The 16,609-nt window shown below is 34.4% G+C and overlaps 1 protein-coding gene across 5 annotated transcripts in view; it reads right to left on the bottom strand.

Moving 5' to 3' along the window:
* Window positions 1-2,616: 2,616 nt before the first annotated feature.
* LOC144373622 (transport and Golgi organization protein 1 homolog) overlaps window positions 2,617-16,609 on the bottom strand; it is a 36,953-nt gene continuing 22,960 nt past the window's right edge. For 2 of the 5 annotated variants that reach the window (XM_078036660.1, XM_078036661.1), the window contains 15 exons: window positions 16,397-16,501; window positions 15,631-15,753; window positions 15,428-15,533; window positions 14,351-14,406; window positions 14,172-14,262; window positions 13,862-14,000; window positions 9,018-9,119; window positions 8,109-8,169; window positions 7,958-7,993; window positions 7,813-7,880; window positions 7,593-7,693; window positions 7,274-7,411; window positions 6,230-6,306; window positions 4,462-4,624; window positions 2,617-3,444 (listed from right to left, as the gene is read on the bottom strand). In XM_078036660.1, the coding sequence (XP_077892786.1) occupies window positions 3,161-3,444; window positions 4,462-4,624; window positions 6,230-6,306; window positions 7,274-7,411; window positions 7,593-7,693; window positions 7,813-7,880; window positions 7,958-7,993; window positions 8,109-8,169; window positions 9,018-9,119; window positions 13,862-14,000; window positions 14,172-14,262; window positions 14,351-14,406; window positions 15,428-15,533; window positions 15,631-15,753; window positions 16,397-16,501 (1,650 nt within the window). In that variant the 3' untranslated portion in view covers window positions 2,617-3,160. Of the gene's footprint in view, window positions 3,445-4,461; window positions 4,625-5,588; window positions 6,105-6,229; window positions 6,307-7,273; window positions 7,412-7,592; window positions 7,694-7,812; window positions 7,881-7,957; window positions 7,994-8,108; window positions 8,170-9,017; window positions 9,120-13,861; window positions 14,001-14,171; window positions 14,263-14,350; window positions 14,407-15,427; window positions 15,534-15,630; window positions 15,754-16,396; window positions 16,502-16,609 lie in introns of those variants that run through there. The other 3 variants (XM_078036662.1, XM_078036665.1, XM_078036664.1) reach the window with 3 other exon arrangements.

Here is a 16,609-nt window from a genome sequence, read left to right as displayed (position 1 = left end):
GGGAATGCAATACTTGGCCTATTTTTAAACTAGTGTAAACCCTAATCATACCATCAATTTGCTTTTTAAAACGAATAACAGTTATTTTAGCCCTTGCACTTCAAGAGATCTAGTCTTTAATTTTTCAGTTGTCTGTTAGGTCAGTTTTGTTTACTAGATGAATGTTAATAAAACTATATGAGCCTGAAAGAATTCTCAACCAAATTTAGTCTTTTCTTTCATCTGGATTGGGTTAATTTCACAAGTGCAAAAATAGTTCAGTATACAGTAGTTCTAGGAAATGAAGAATTTGCCTTAATAAAATGTTCACTCAACCGAAACTCTGAGTAGTCAAAATTTCCAGACTGTAAACTTCTCAAGAGAAGGGCCTCATCTTCTCCATGTCATGTAAACTTTCCAAGGTGCTTGGCAGCACTCTACTCTGTACCCTGTGGAGTGCTCAGTACCTTTTTGTTTGATGTTACTGATGTTTGATGTTGCTCCCTTAAAATCTACTATTAAAATGTAGCAAAACTGATACATTGTTCTTTCTGTTTTCTCATACTATAAAATATGTATATCAAAGTGATAATTTAAAAAAAACAAACTTTTTTTGGTTGTAGATGGACACAGTACCTTTATATTTATATGTGGTGCTAAGGATCAAACCCAGTGCCTCACATGCAACCCCAGCCCCTCAAAGTGATAATTTATATGAAGAAATATTTAGCATCCTTCACATAAGAATGCTTTTTTTTAACCTCGATTTATTTATGTGGTGCTGAGGATTAAACCCAAGGCCTTGCCTGTGCTAGGCAAGTACTCTACCACTGAGCCACAACCCCAGCTGCCACCAAAGAATGGGGTTATATGGAAAAAAAAAGAGGATGCTTTATATGAATGTCTTTCATCAGCATTAAACAAACTTAAATTGAACATTGTCGTCAGCTTAGCTTTAATTCAGACCTGATTGACCAACCCCCCCCCCAAAAAAGGTGATTTTATCTTGAAGCAGTTAACACAAAGCAATCTGTATCTCACAAATTAGTTGTTTAAATTTACTTTCTAGTGTGGGAGGGGATGAGTCACTGGACAATAATTACAACTATAGCAGTAATACTTTTAGGTTGAAACACTATTGCTTCACAAATGAAATGATTTTAGTAACTAAACTGAAACACAATTTGCTGGAGAGGACTTCTAAAACTTTTGAGATACAAAAGTATAATTGAATCAGGGGACAGTATTCTCTACACAACCTGTATATTGGCAGATACCTTGGGCTTTGCTACAGAAGTGGTACAATCAGATGGATGTAAGGAGAGGCAACTATAGGTGGGTTCAGAACTGCTCAGATAAACTACGTAGAATGCATTATAACTTACTAATAGAATAAATACAAAAAAGGCTTTAGAGGGAAAACTACTGTTGCTTTGAATAAAATAATAAATCTGCCTTTCCTTGAAAATCTATCTTCCTAGCTGACATCACCTTTATTTAAATGCTATTTTAAAATTAGAAGTTTTAGTAACTTCAGCATTGCCTTGTGTCCTGTAGAGGTTGAAAGATACATTCAAAATTGGTGTTTGTGACTTAAATTTTATTTTACATGGTTAAAAATGGCATAAGCTATTATATGGTTTTCCTCTTACACACACAGCTGCTGCTTCTAATATTAAATGGAGGTTATGTAGATTGAATTCTTCCTAAAGGACTCAAATTCTTTTTATTCTGAGTTATCTTCAGTAGTTTAGAGATTTTGTTTCACACTGAAGCTTTTGCCCCTATTTTGAGAATACTTAGGGGACATAAAAAGAACAATGATATGTTATGTTCTAGGTTTTAACAATCCTATTACTTTCTAGAATTTAAAAGAATGGAAGAATATGGTCTAGCAGTAAAAAAAAGTACTAGGCTTTTATAATTTTATTTAAATCTTAAACCTCTTAAAATGTACTGTTAAAATTGACGTAATTAATATTACAGTTCTGGAGAGCTAGTTCTTAGAAACATTGTTTTAAAGACAGTAGTTACAGATTCAGGATTTGCTTTAATTGATTTTTAAATAAAATATATTTGAGTATCTATCAAAAAAAGAATTTAATTCAGCCCATATTTGCTGATTATAGACATTATAAGTTTATGAGTTTCATTCATTCTTAGAGGATTATACTTTTCTAATTTTTTTTATCATATTCCTTGAAAATCAGTGGCAAGGTATGGGAAAGAGAAGAGTGTGTTGTGTACATTTTTAAAAAGAAATTTCCTTATTTAATAGACACAACATACCACCTTATATTTTACTGTTATAATGCAATAATGGCAAAAGCAGTAGAACTTCAGGTCAAACAACTCTTGCTACTAATGTAAACTCATTCTCAGAAAACCATTCTCACATAGACAGTGGTTAGAAAAAAGTACAGGAATGTGCTACAAAAATAGAGCCACAAGACTTCTCACAAGTAAAAGAAATCCTCTATAGAAATCCACAGTTGACCAAGGTCCAGCCTCCTTAACAGTGAGCAACAGGGAATATGCTGCCAAGTCACCATCTTCAGTTCTGAGAGTGAGTTTACATGCTTCCCCAATGGCACAAAGTCTCATGACGATCCAATGAATCAACAGACACTTGGGAAATATTAATAAACAATTTTTTATGAACTATTACAACAAAGAACTTCAGCAAGAAGGAAAATGAAGTTTATGATCTTTGAGTAAACATTTTTAGCGTAACAGTCTCTGCGACCAGATATTGAAAGAGAAAAAAATCAAGCTTATAAAACACCATTTCTCTGTTTTCAACTGCAATACACTAAAAATAGGATAATGGAAATACATGTTCTTAAAGCATTTCCACAAGAAATGTCCATAATTATGACATTCTAAATCATTTAGCAATTGTATATGCTACATTAACTAAAACAAAGATATTCCTTATTGCACATTTTAAAATTGGAAGAATACTCTAGCTTAAGTGGGGATATTTAGGGGGAAAATATTTTGGCTCAAAATGTATACTGCGCCAAGGCAGCTTTATTCTAAAAACATAAATCTTTTAAAATAAACTTTTATATTTTGAAGCCAATAATCCTTTAACTCGATGAATAGTTCATAGTCCATTTTCTGACTAAGTGTCAGAGGTTAATTTTACAGGCCCTGTTTTAAGGCCTGTGAACATCCCTCACACCTGAGAATCAGGTGTAGGTGGAGCTTCATCTTTAAAGCCTGAAGGCATTAAGTCTTTTGCAGCAGGTGGTGGCCCATAGTCTTGGGGACCATGAGTTGGAGGTGGTAATGGGGCACCAGAAATGAAGTACTCTCTTGGGCCAAATGAGCCTAAAGGTCTAAATGGTGCTGGTGCAGGTTCTGGAAAAAAATCACGAGGGTCAAAAGGCAAATCCCGTTTTCCAGGTGAAACACCTGGTGCATATTCTCTGAAGCCTATTGGTGGATGAATACCAGGACCTGGAAAATAAAAAGGAAGTTATGTAAATACCCAGAAATTTCTGAACTAGGGTGATTTCAAGTATGTTGATATTATAGTCTTTAATTTCTCTCAAGCCTAGAACATCAACTGGTGAACATCCTGACTTGCCAGATGAGGCAAACTGAAATGGAACAAGTTTAGGTTATAGACTTTGGCCAACCAGCCATGAAGCAACATATTAAGGATTTAAATATGGCTCTACCTAGCTCCAGGCTTGTCGTTTTTCTTTTCCTACTATATAATTGCAGAATTATTTCGATCTCACAAGAGCTCCATTTATATTTGGAAGTACTATATTACCATGAAAAGATGATAGATTATGAAATAAGAACTTTACTACATCAAAGAAATTTTGATAAAAGGAAATCCCACTATTTATTACTCTATCCATTAAAAATTCATGAAGTATTTCAGCATGGACTTTACACATGCCATCAGAATCAAGGTGCAGGCCCTCCAGGAAAAGGCCTTCCACAGCCACCTAATTAAATCAGCAACATTTATTAGATCACTGTTAAATCCTCCTCTTTAACACTTCCCTCTGACTTTTCTCAAGGTAAGGAGGGTTTGACTTTTCCTTTTCTATATTCTATAACCTACTGCTTATGCTTCCATTATGGGTGATTACAAACTTTATGTTGTAGGATTTTCATATCTGTGACAAAATTTTAAGTTATGGCATGCATCTCATCCACCTTTCCATCTATTGCAGTGCATATCAACAGATTTTCAACAAACATCTGCAGAAGTAATATTTCTGGCTTTTCTGTATATAGCCCCTTATCCTTGTCTATGAGAGATAGCTATTGCCTATCTCAGTATAAGATTATGTAGTGTCCCATATGTGCCAGAAAACTGGAGGAAAAGTTAAAATGTACTCAGCTTTATCCTTTCATTGTTAAGACCTGAGATAGCAACCAACTGTTTTAGCAAGCAATAGAAGTGGAAGATGAATGTGATTTATAAGTCAATCACTACTATTCAGATCATCATACCAAAAGGTGGAGGAATTGGCTGAGGCCCAAAAGGCCCACCGAGCTGAAGTGGCAGTCCATACCGAATGGGAGGTGGTGGAGGCCATCCCATTGGGGGTCCCATGGGGGGGGCCATGAAGGGTACCCCTGAGAAAGGAGGGGGCCCTTTCATAGCCATATGAACCTGCAATTTAAGATTTGAAAGAAGTTAAAAGTTTTAAAATTCCTATGTATTAAGACAAAGTACCAACACCGATAAAAGCTAAAACCCAAAACAGGCACCTGTCCAGAGAACACCATCAGTGCAACAAAACTCTACCCACCCCTCCTGTGTATTTCCACTGACAGCTTACAGAAGTTGGAAGGATGCCACAAGAGGGACCAGTTTGTTACTGATTATATCTGCACAGGAAAGGGAAAGGCAAGAGGACTGGCAGAGGTTGTTAACAGAGGTGATTTCTGACCAGTATGTCATGTTGTATTCACTACAATCTATTTCAAAGGGACTCCCCCCCCTCCCCATCACTTCCCTTTCATCACAATAGCTCATTACTTCCATATTAAGAATGAACAGAATAAAATGAAAAATCCATTCTCTACCCATGTAATAATAGCTACTATTCAGAGTATCTTCGGTAAGTCTTTCATATATTATTCAACCTCTGAGATCTTTAAGTAACTGTCTTGTTTTAAATAAGAGGGAACAAAAGCAAATGGAATATCATAATTTGTTGAAGGCCACACTGCATATTAAAGAAACTCAATCCCAGGTTTGCCTCCAAGCCATGCTTTCCCCACCTCTACTCCTCTCTAACAATGGGTCTTTGTTCTCTTTTAAATCTTCTACTACAAAGGGGTTTGGGGTCTTATCTAAGCTGCCCTTAGATTTCTCCAGAGATGTATATTCCTAGAATATATATACACTGGAACTTGAGAAGTATTTTCCATCACAGTGCTATATACACAAATTAGGAAGAAAAGGCTTTAATATTTACTTTCATTTACTGTACACCATTTGAGATATTGATTTATCATTTCCTATGAGTAGTGGGTTTGAAACTAAACAATTAAAAATTTATTTTATTATAGAGCTGCAGAAGACCTACCAGATATAATAGCAACACAGTTACAAGAGAATACATTTATGTGAACAAATGAGACCATTGCTTGGGACTGGCTCAAGAGGTCATTTCAGATTATCATTGTTTCACTGAAACAGTATTTCACTTTCAGAAAATCTGATACCAATCTAATTCAAATCACTCAAAATAGGGTTTGCACAAATGGAGGAATTCTTAAATAACATTCTTCCAAACAAAAATAAAAATGATGAATTATATAATTTATAATGAATTTACTTTGCCTTAGAAGATTCAACACAAAACACCATATAAAGTTAGAGTGATAACTTTTTACATTCTGTAGTTCATTATAGTTGTACACACTTAAGCAACATTCCCAAGTTAAGGAGAAAAGTAAGCTCAATATTGCATGCAGTTTAAAGCAAACAAGATCAGTGTCATGCTCTGAATATCCTTCCCAGAAATGCACAGAATAAAACCCAATTCAGTTCTCAACCTCTAAGTACTTACTCCAACTGGATGCTCAGTCAAAGAAGTAATGGTGGAGACTGAGGGGGTCTCAGGTTCTTGGGGAACAGTTTGCTTTTTAAAAAACAAATGGGATAGTACAAATAGAACACAAAGAAGGATAAAGCAAAGAGAAAGTACTGTAGGAAAGCTACATGTTCCTGCATGACCACATGATTCACAGTAACTACAAAACTTACCTTGCCCTCATTCGTCACCTTAGCTGGAGAAGAACTTCTGGAGCTGCTGTTCATGTGAGCTGGACCACATCCTGGGTCTGTTAGAGATCAAAGAATGGATTCAGACTTAATCTAACATGAAAAGAATAAAAATCCTCCATCCACAATTACAGATTCTTTGAAATTACTTGGTCCTTTACCAGAGGCAACGGGTTTCCCAGATGCCTCAGAAGACCAGTACGAGGTAAAGGTCCATCCATTGACCCTTGGGAAAGAAACAGAGCCCTTGTATGTATTTTTCAGAAGAAATAAACCACTGGTGGACAGGTCAGGGTTCAACAATAACTGGAAAGCAACATTAAAAATGGGTTGCCCAGGGGTTGGGGTCATAGCTCAGTTGTAGAGTGTTTGCCTAGCATGTGTGAGGCACTGGGTTTGATTCTCAGCACACATTTAAAAAATAAATAAAGATATCATGTCCATCTACAATTAAAAATATTTTTTTTAAAAAAATGGGTTGCCCAATACATAAATCACAATTTATGAAGAGACTTAAGTAAAATAAAGAACTGCCTTGGGTTGATAGAACAGCAGATTAATAAGTACTGGTCCTAAACTTTAAGCTATAGACTTGAAGTATGTGTAGGCTGTTTTTTTCTTTAGTCTGTATAACCTGACTTCCAATCTTACCAAGACTACAGTCCTATTTAGAATTGGAAATAAGACTCAGTATTTCATGTTGGAAATATGTATGCTACATAAAGTTTAAGGCTACTTTTATAATATTTTGGAAAGGAACACCATAGAGATTTAATTTAAAGATAAAGGTTTACACTTCACAGTGTAAAATTTAAAAGAAAAAAAAACAATATAGGGACCTCCAGGAAAAAAAAATGTTTTCTATTCTAGAACAGATTTTACAGAAAACATTCACAAAGATAACGTAAGAAATTATCTTCTATGTATTGTACAGGCCCAAATTCTATGTTTTTATTAGAATATTCAAAAGGGAAAAAAAACAAAACCTTGAAGCAGTTTACTATAAAGCAACATGTGAATGCTCACCAAATCCGTTTCTGGGCATATCTTTTTGATTAAGAGTAGCAGAAGGAGGTCTTCCAGCTTGCTCTGCCATCAGTGGAGGGGAACATTCTCCACCACTCACGGGGGCTGGACCAAAAGAGCCATTATGGTTCAGTGGACCTAAAGACAACAATGCCGTGTTACTACTTTAAGGTAGCCTTCTCCCTGACACCAACCCTCACCTCCTGCTTTAGCAAATCATTCAGATTATTTCATAACCATTACACACAGAAATAAAAAGTAATTTACATACATTCTGCACCAAGAAATAAAATAGCTCCTTTTACAAAGTGCCCCCTACCTCTCAGAGGAGGATTTTGTAAATTTGGTCTTCCCGGCATAGGTTTTACAATCATGGGTTCATCTTGCTGCATTGCCATCTTTTGGGTCATTTCCAATAGTCTTGAATATTGAGAAAGAATGGGCTGAATTATGAAACAGCAATCTATTCCTTCATAGATAATATCTAGCATAACCTTAAAACACTATAAAACATATAGTAAGATACCAAAATCACATACTTCTGTCTCAAATTAGCAGCTTCCCTTTTCTCTTCAGCTATAGCTCTTTCTGCAGAACGAGCTTTGAGCTATTAAAGAGAAAATATTCAAATTCAGTTGCTGTAGGCTATACACAAAATGAAGAAAAGGGGGAAAAAAATCTTACCCAATTATCATGAGCTTTCTTCTCCTGCACAGCAATCTGAAAAAGACAACACATTAAAAAAATATGTTTTTAGGGACTCATTATAATAGCCTATAATTGTCTGTATTAGATACAAAGAATTCTGCAACTACAGGACAGTATTAATTACTACCTGGTTTTTAAATGAGCGCTCGGTTTTCTGTAGTTCTTCTTCCAGTTCTTCAATTCTCCACCTAAGAATTACAACAATTGAATAACATTTGAAACATTCTGACCATTTTCCCTTTATTCCATCAGCTATACTTTTAAAGACTTTATCATACATAAGAAAAACATTTCTATAGTTATATGAATCCAGTGTGATCAAAACTAATACGACAGACCAGGTGCAATGCCACATGCCAGTAATCCCAATGATTGGGAAGCTGAGGCAGGAGGATCACAAGTTCGAGGTCAGTCTCAGCAATTAAGTGGGAACCTATGCAACTGAGACCCTGTCTCAAGGGAAAAAAAAGGTCTAAGGATGTAGCTTAGTAGTAAAGCACCAAAAATAAATAAATAAATAAAATAAAAACCTAATACTAATAACTTCTTTATCATTTAATTGCTAAAGATTCTGAATGATAAATTATAATTTCTGTAACGGTTCATCAGTGTGTTCTCAAGTAATTCTGCTAGAAATATCTTCCTCCTTAAAACATTTTTTATTTTTTTCAAATTATATCCATAGAAGATTTCCAAGGTCTATCAAATGCCACACTTTTGTGGGTCTTGATACATCACACAGCAAACTGATTTCTTAAAGAATTACTACAACAATCAAAACCCCCAGAATTGTTTGCATTGACCAAGTTCCCTATGGTCTTTCCCATTGGGTGTAAGTAAATTTTTTGTTAACATTTTTCATTTGTAAAGTTGAAATTTATTTTTTCTCCTGTGTGAAATGAATGTATTCATATCCTCTCGTTATTTATACTTCCATGCTATTTTCTTCTATCTACATAATGTAAAAAAAGATTAAAAAAGAAAGCTAACACTAGATCATTAGACATTGACACCCTCCTTTAGAAACTGAACTCACTTGTAATTTTTAACTTCCTGTACAGCGGAAACCACCGTTTCATCTGCAGCTGACAGCCGCTGCTCTTTTTCTAGTCTCTCATATTCTTCGTGGCTTAGTTTCCTAAAATAAAGCCAGTTATCAAATCAAAAGTTTCTCTTTGTAAATATCACTTCCCACAATTCTATAAAATGCTTAGGCACATAAAATAGAAATTCAAACCTGCAATTTCATAAATCAAACTCTGGCAAATCACTTACATTTTCTAACTTCTCCTCTTAATTCTCTACTTACCAGTAAATAAAATAAATGTGAAAACAACATGTGCCCCAAGGGCAAGTATCCTGTGTGTAAGATAATAAAAACTCACTTTACTTTACTTCAATGTGGAAGATCAGGACTGATCAACCTAACATAATTAAACATATTAGGATAAAGCAGGGGATAATTCTTTTCTTGTTTCTGCCATGGGTAGGACACTAAGTATATCTTTGTCATGGAGGAACTCTTTTCTCAATCCAAGACTGGTACCATAATAAAGATATAGTCAGTCAAAGAAAAAATCTTCTAGAATATGTCTTTTTAGCTATGCAATTAACGACAGAACATTTTTCACACTTTAGATATCTATTTCAAAAGAATTGCAATTAAGCAAAAAGACAAATCTGAGTTTTGATAATGTCTGAAAAAAAGCCAAACTGACCCACGATCAGAGTATTATCTACTGACAAGTTTTAACTCTGATCATGAAACTCAAGATGTTCATCTACTGAGACAAAGGTAGCCACATTTAATGATTCAAAAAATACTATTTTCTGCTATCCTTGTATTACTTTAGCCATAGTTCTAATTCAAAAGATAATTAAATTGAAACTTAATTTTCCATAAATCAGAAGAACTATAGTAAAAAAGGATTATTGATACCAAATAGAAAAAGGGGATTATATATTCTTATATAGCTTCTCATTTAATTCTTCAGCAAGTATTTTATGAGTGGCTATAATATACTAGTTACCTTGTAAGATGCTAAAGAATAAAAGAGCTCACTGTTTCAGGTATAAATGACACCTAAAGGAATATAATAATTTTCCCCACTGGCTTAAGAAGGAATATGGAGAAAACTGAATCTTGAAGGACAGAGAGAATTTTGTTTCCAATTATCAAAGAGTTAGTCTGAGAGTACTAAGAACAATCAAAACATCTTTATAAGAATATAAAATTGTGTTTGAAAGGATCCAAGCTAAAAAGGCAGTGAAGATATATGTATGTGGCCAAGATCCATTAGAAAAAGGAATCTCAGAATTACAAGTAAGGCTGGCACTTTAAGGTACTTTTCTCCTAGGTTTACCCACATATTGAAGATAACACAGAGATATAATGAGTCTGAACTAAGCCTTCATCAAATTCCTGGGCTTAGGGGAAAAAACAAGTGTTTGGGGCTACAAATAAAGGGACCCTTAATAAAAGCCCTAGCCTTTGAGTTTAGATTAGAAAGTACTGCACACTTAAGTGATGAACAGGCAAAAAATCCAAAAGGAATAATACTGAAACATTGAAAAGACAAGTCATTTTTGAATTATCTTAATTGCTGACTAAGTTTAAAGTGACAGACAATCTTACTCAAGTAACCTCAACACTTTTCTATAAGAAGATAACTTCATCTTAGTCCTCAAATTTCATCTATAATTATCACAACAATGTTAGCCAATCAAAACTGATCAGGCACTCCATAAGACAAAATTCTGTGAGAAAAAAATCCCACAGAAAAGGAAACCACCTAATGGGGTTATCCGCACATGTTTTAAAATCACTGTGCTTTATATACTCAAAAAAGTAAAGTCAAGATTATGAATTTCAGGTTTGGGAATATAGTTTAGTTGTTAGAGTGCTGCCTTGCATGCACAAGGCTCTGAGTTCAAACCCCAGCACCACAAAAGAGGAAAAAAAAAGATTATGAATTTTGTCAAAGGATTAGAAACTATAAAACCAAGAAATAGTTGAGTGTGGTGACCTACCTACAATCGAAGATACTCAGGAGGCAGAGGCAGAATGATGAGATTAAAGATAGCTTGGAAAGCAGTAAGACACTAGTCCCTTATGAGAAAGAGCAAGGAGTCTGGGGAGGTAGCTCAATAGTAGAGCACATGGCTCAAGGTCCTGGGTTTGAGCTGTAGTACTGAAATAGGACTGGGGTTGTGGCTCAGTGGTGAAGCACGTGCCCCACATGTGTGGGGCACTGGGATCAGTCCTCAACACCACATAAAATAAATAAAATATTGTGTCGGGCTGGGGATGTGGCTCAAGCAATAGTGCGCTCGCCTGGCATGTATGCAGCCCGGGTTCAATCCTCAGGACCACATACAAACAAAGATGTTGTGTCCGCTAAAAACTAAAAAATAAATATTAAAATTCTCTCTTTCTCTCTCTCTTAAAAAAATTCTATAAAAAATAAAATAAAATATTATGTCCATCTACAACTAAAATAATATTTTAAACCCTGAACTTTTTAAAATCCTAAACTCAATGAATGATTTTAGCAGCAGATTTGGGAAGTAAAATAAATCCTAGCGCTTTTAAGACAGGTCAGAAGAAAATATCCAGAAGAAGTAAATCCAGAATGTAGGAGGCAGGGGAAATCAAATTCTAATATGCATTATTATAATCGAGAGAATGAGGTAAAATCAACATTTAAAAAAAGACTCAAGAAATATTTAATGGTCCCAAACAACATAACTGCAAGAGGAAAAAGTGGGTGGGGTGGGGAAAACTACACCTAGGCACTTCCCAATAAAACTGTTAAAAAACCAGAGAAATGACTACAGGAACTAGGGGAGGGATAAGACCAAACAACAATGATAATGGACTCCTTAAAGAAAAAATTTAGAACAGATGGTAATTAATTGGATATTTTTAAATTGCTAAAACTAAGTAACAGTCAAAATTCAGTAGCCAAAAGAGAGATCCTTTAAAAATGGAAACTGGTTTTAACTCTAATCATGAAGTTCATGTCAACCTAATACAGATTATAAAGGTAGCAATATTTAGTGGATAAAATACTATTCTGTTTATCCTTGTACTACTTTGATACACTAATCAAATCTATCATTAAAGGACAATGTTCAAATAGAATGAAAATAATTTCAAATATGAAACCAACAGTGTAGAATGCAGAACTACAGAAACTTTAAATATGTGTATAAATTGAATGAATGTCTTATGGAGTTCACGGTATATGAAGTACTAACATACAATGCCACAACAGTTATCTGATTCGGGAGCTACTTAAAGCCCATAAAAAAAAATAATAAACCTATTAATCTATGTCAGGTTTTTATTAAATCCAGAATATATACCATGGCCTTTAAATTATGAGAAGATGAATAAAATTATAATTATAATTATATAATTACAATTATATAATTATAATTCCATTATAATTTATGATTACATCAAGCTTATACAGGGGATGAGGAAAATAATTAAAAATATTTAAACTATTAAAAAGATACAAGGAAGAAAAAAAGAACAGGTCATCAAATAGAAAGCAAATTCTTCATAAACCACAGGCACATATTGACATGGACAGACATATTTTAGAAAGTCCACTCAAGCAGCTATAGAGAAAATTACTAAGAATTTGAAATAAATTATATAAAAATATAAATAATGGAGAATGAAGACAGATGACCTAGGTTAGAAACAGAAAAGATGACACAGGCATGAACTAACATAGTACCTGGGGATGAGTAAAAAGAGTACAAACCACAGATGATGACTGAATGAATTTTGGAGGAGTTGAGAAAAATAGTGCTATAATTTAACTGCATTACAAAGAAAATTAATTGCCATTTAGGTCATTCATATTACTAGTAGGGACAGAGAAAACAAGTGTTCTCTTAAATAAAAAGTGATAAAATGAGAAATGTTTCTTTGAAACAGGCCAGGCATTTAGAACTGGCCTGAACAAAAATTTGAGATTCTAAAAAGGTCGCTTGGAGATCACAGAATTTTAGAAAAGTTAATGGAAAGGTTTCAATATTTAATGCATTAATTAGGCAACAGAAGTCAAAATACCTAAAAATAGTTAGGTCTATAAGAAGGTCTGTCTTTGCTTTAACAAGATATATATATATGCCGAAGAGTAAAATCAGGTGCAAACAAACAAAATCTGACACAAAAAACCTATTTTTAGAGAATTCAAGTATTTTTGTGGATTAAAAACTTCAAATGAACTTTCAAAAAATAACTAGCTCCACACTGAGAAGATTAATATATAAATATATACTACAAACAAGTACTTCTGTAATCATAACTCCTAAGGTCCTTGCCACAGTTCAATTTTTAGTGTGAACATCTGAGATATTCAAGTCCAAAACTTGTACCATCAATAAGTAAATATTATTCCTTTTTGAAGTTTTTATTCTACTAAAACATGTCATTCCAAATCACTCAGTATTTTTAAAGGTCCAGAGTTAGAGATAAAAGTTCAAAACATTAGAATTACATAACTGATCACAATGAAAGGTAATTAAAATAAATAGTGGGATCATAGAAAGGGCCTAGATCTTTTGAGAGGTATTTCCACATCAGTGACTGTTAATACCAGTTTACCACTTCCTGCCTTCATATGAATTTGACAATTGATTACGATGTCCTCACAGCCTTAGTTTATGGTTCCAACTACCTCAGGACTCTTAAGACTGATGATGGAAAGAAAAATGCAACTTATAGGAAACAAAACACAAAGGAAAAAAGACAAATCTCTACTTATTACAACTAGAAAAAATTGTAAATAATCTTAAGAAAAGATAAAATTATCTGTTAGTTCACACAGTGATAACAATAACAAACAATGAAAATCTTACTTTTGGAGTGCCATCTCATTTTGCTGGTAGAGTTCATTTAAAATCTCCACTTTCTGCCTAAGAGTTTTGCATTCCTCTTCCAGTTCAGCTTTAGAAGACCGTAGTGAATTGCAGTCACTTTCTAATTTCTTTATTTGGTCTGTAAAGGATAAAACAGCTTATCTCTATATGTGTACAAGGACTTAAGAACTTGTTTGAGGGAGTAGTGCCAAGAAAAGTAAGAAGCATGAAAGCAAGAAGCCATTCTTTATCTTTCCAATAAAATTTTAAGTCTTTTCAACATGGCAATTTCTTCTCAAGAAGAACCCACCTTCTAGATTACATATTGTGGACATCAAGGCGCTTTGCTTAAGTTGTAAAAGTTTTAGATCCTCTTCAACTACTGATATTGTAGTTTGTGTCTAAAAATTGCAGAAAAGAGAGGTATTCTTAAAAGTGAGGCACAGGAAGAATTCACAGGCACTATGGGACTCTTACAAAGAACTATACCCGAGAGACATCCATCATCTGCTTAATTTGATCTTTGATCTTCTCGTTCCGATCACCTAAAAAACAAAAGACTTTTAGCTTTTCCTTTCCTTACTTTTAACTCTATATTCTCCTAACTTCCCCAAACTAAAAAATGATTGTGTTCAAACACCAGAAGAAAAAAAAATCAATTAAATAATTAAACTGATTAGACTAATGACTTTTAAGAGAATTGCAAGCTTAGATTTAAAAAAAAAAAAGAAAGAGGTGAATTTCAGACTGGGGTTGTGGCTCAGTGGTAGAGTGCTCACCTAGCATGTGTGAGGCACTGAGTTTGATCCTCAGCATAAAAATAAATAAAAGTACTGTGTCTGTTTTTTTTAAAAAAAGGTGAATTTCTAGTTTGCACAACTAAAATGTTATCTATGTTATTCTTTTAAGATAAAAGCTTTTCTTCTCTCTCAGATCTATCTTCACCTGGGCAAGTAAGTGTCTTGTTTAGAAAGATTCAATCCTCTATTTTCTCCCTGAATCTACTACGAGGTGTGGTTTGAAATACTTGCTATGTAAGCAATATCCAAGTTGGGAGAAAACATCTGGAAATATTTTCCTCATCAGTAAACACTGTTACACTCCCTCTCTAGCTTTCTGATAGTCTCTAGCCTCTGTTCTCACAGCCTTAGTTTATGGTTCCAACTACCTCCGGACTCTTAAGACTGACTGTGGACTTAAAACCACAGAGCCATAGAGATGATGAGTATCAAAATCAAGTATCATCTGCATAAGTTAAGAAATAAATTTCTCTTACTGTACAATGTTCAATACTTAGAGGTATAGGATGTGACTATTGTAGCTGCAGTGTACTTACTAGTTTTCAATGGGATAGAAAAAGTCAAGTGTTCTTCACATGCCTATTGCTACATTATACCCCAGCAACCCACCTCTGACAATGCAACAGACATATCTATAGATCCAGTGATATGTGTCTACAACCCTGAAGCTTAAGAAGAAATTCAGCCAGCTGAAAAGTGGCATCTGTATACTTAATTAAAGACAGGAAAGCAAAAAAGGATTCAACCTCCCTGAGACTGATCTTACCTGCTAACTCTCCATTGGTTAATTCATCTGACTCATCTCGACTTTGATCCTCAGATTCAGATTCACATTGTAACCGATTCAACTGTGTGATGTAATTAGTTAGAGCCTAGAAAAGAAGCAAAAGGTTGGAAGACTCTCAATTTTAATTCAAAGATTTCAGGAGAATTCATGAGATGAAACATGTATTTGGAGTATAAACTTACATTAATAGTATCATCTTTAAGACTAAGCGTTACTTGTAAATCTTTCTGTGACTTCTCAAATGATTTCATTTGTTCACTGAGCTCAGCGTGTGATGTACTCCAGTCTTTCACTTCCTGCTGCAACTGAAAAGTCAAAACACATGAATTCCTATGGGTTAGGGAGGGGTTTCTGCACTGGATACATCAGGACTACAAGACTTAGACAAAGAAATACAGAGCCATACTCCTCGGTGGCCTCCCTCAATCGAGGAGGTTGAGACCTTGGTTAAGGAAGAGGGCAGAGTGGCCTCAACTCTCACAGCTGCAGTAAGAACATCAGAGCTATCAGGAAGTTGACCCTGTTTATTGCATTCCCCAGAAAATTGCTGCCAATTCAAATAATTTACCTCCAGCAGGAATGGCTGGGCACATATGACTGTCTCCTAAATTTAGATTCCTTATCATGTAATCTTCCCTTGGCCGGTGAATCAGTAACTACTCAAAAGAGGATCATAAAATACTTAATTTTCTGGTTTAAAAAGTTTCTTTGAGGCTATGCAAGTTAATAACTGATTGACATTTGATAAGAAAAGCAATAATCCAAAAATCCAAAACAGATGGAGACCATATATATGCACTCAATTTGGGGAGCATTGTTTAAACTTTGCATATCTAGAAAAGGTCCTACATGAATATTCCTTACCTCAGAAACAGATCCAAAAAAGATACAAGATAATGATATTCACTTCTCTAGTTTACATTATGTATGACATCAAATTTTATTTACCTGCTCTTTCTTCTTCTTAAGCATGGTATTTTCTTTCTGAAGCTGACAGCATTCCAACTTCACCTTCTCTTCACGAAGCTTAGCTTCATTAAGGACAATGTGAAGCTAATGCAAAACACTTCAGTTAGTGAATTAATTCCAAAGAAAAAACAAAGTTATACTTTCCCAAACCACACATCATACAGTTCTCATTTTTTGCACATTTTAGCAAAC

Source organism: Ictidomys tridecemlineatus, unplaced genomic scaffold (assembly GCF_052094955.1).
Source record: "Ictidomys tridecemlineatus isolate mIctTri1 unplaced genomic scaffold, mIctTri1.hap1 Scaffold_45, whole genome shotgun sequence".
In the NCBI taxonomy this organism is placed as follows: domain Eukaryota; kingdom Metazoa; phylum Chordata; class Mammalia; order Rodentia; family Sciuridae; genus Ictidomys; species Ictidomys tridecemlineatus.
Note: the sequence above shows the minus strand (reverse complement) of the source record. Positions and strands in the feature narration are given on the sequence as shown.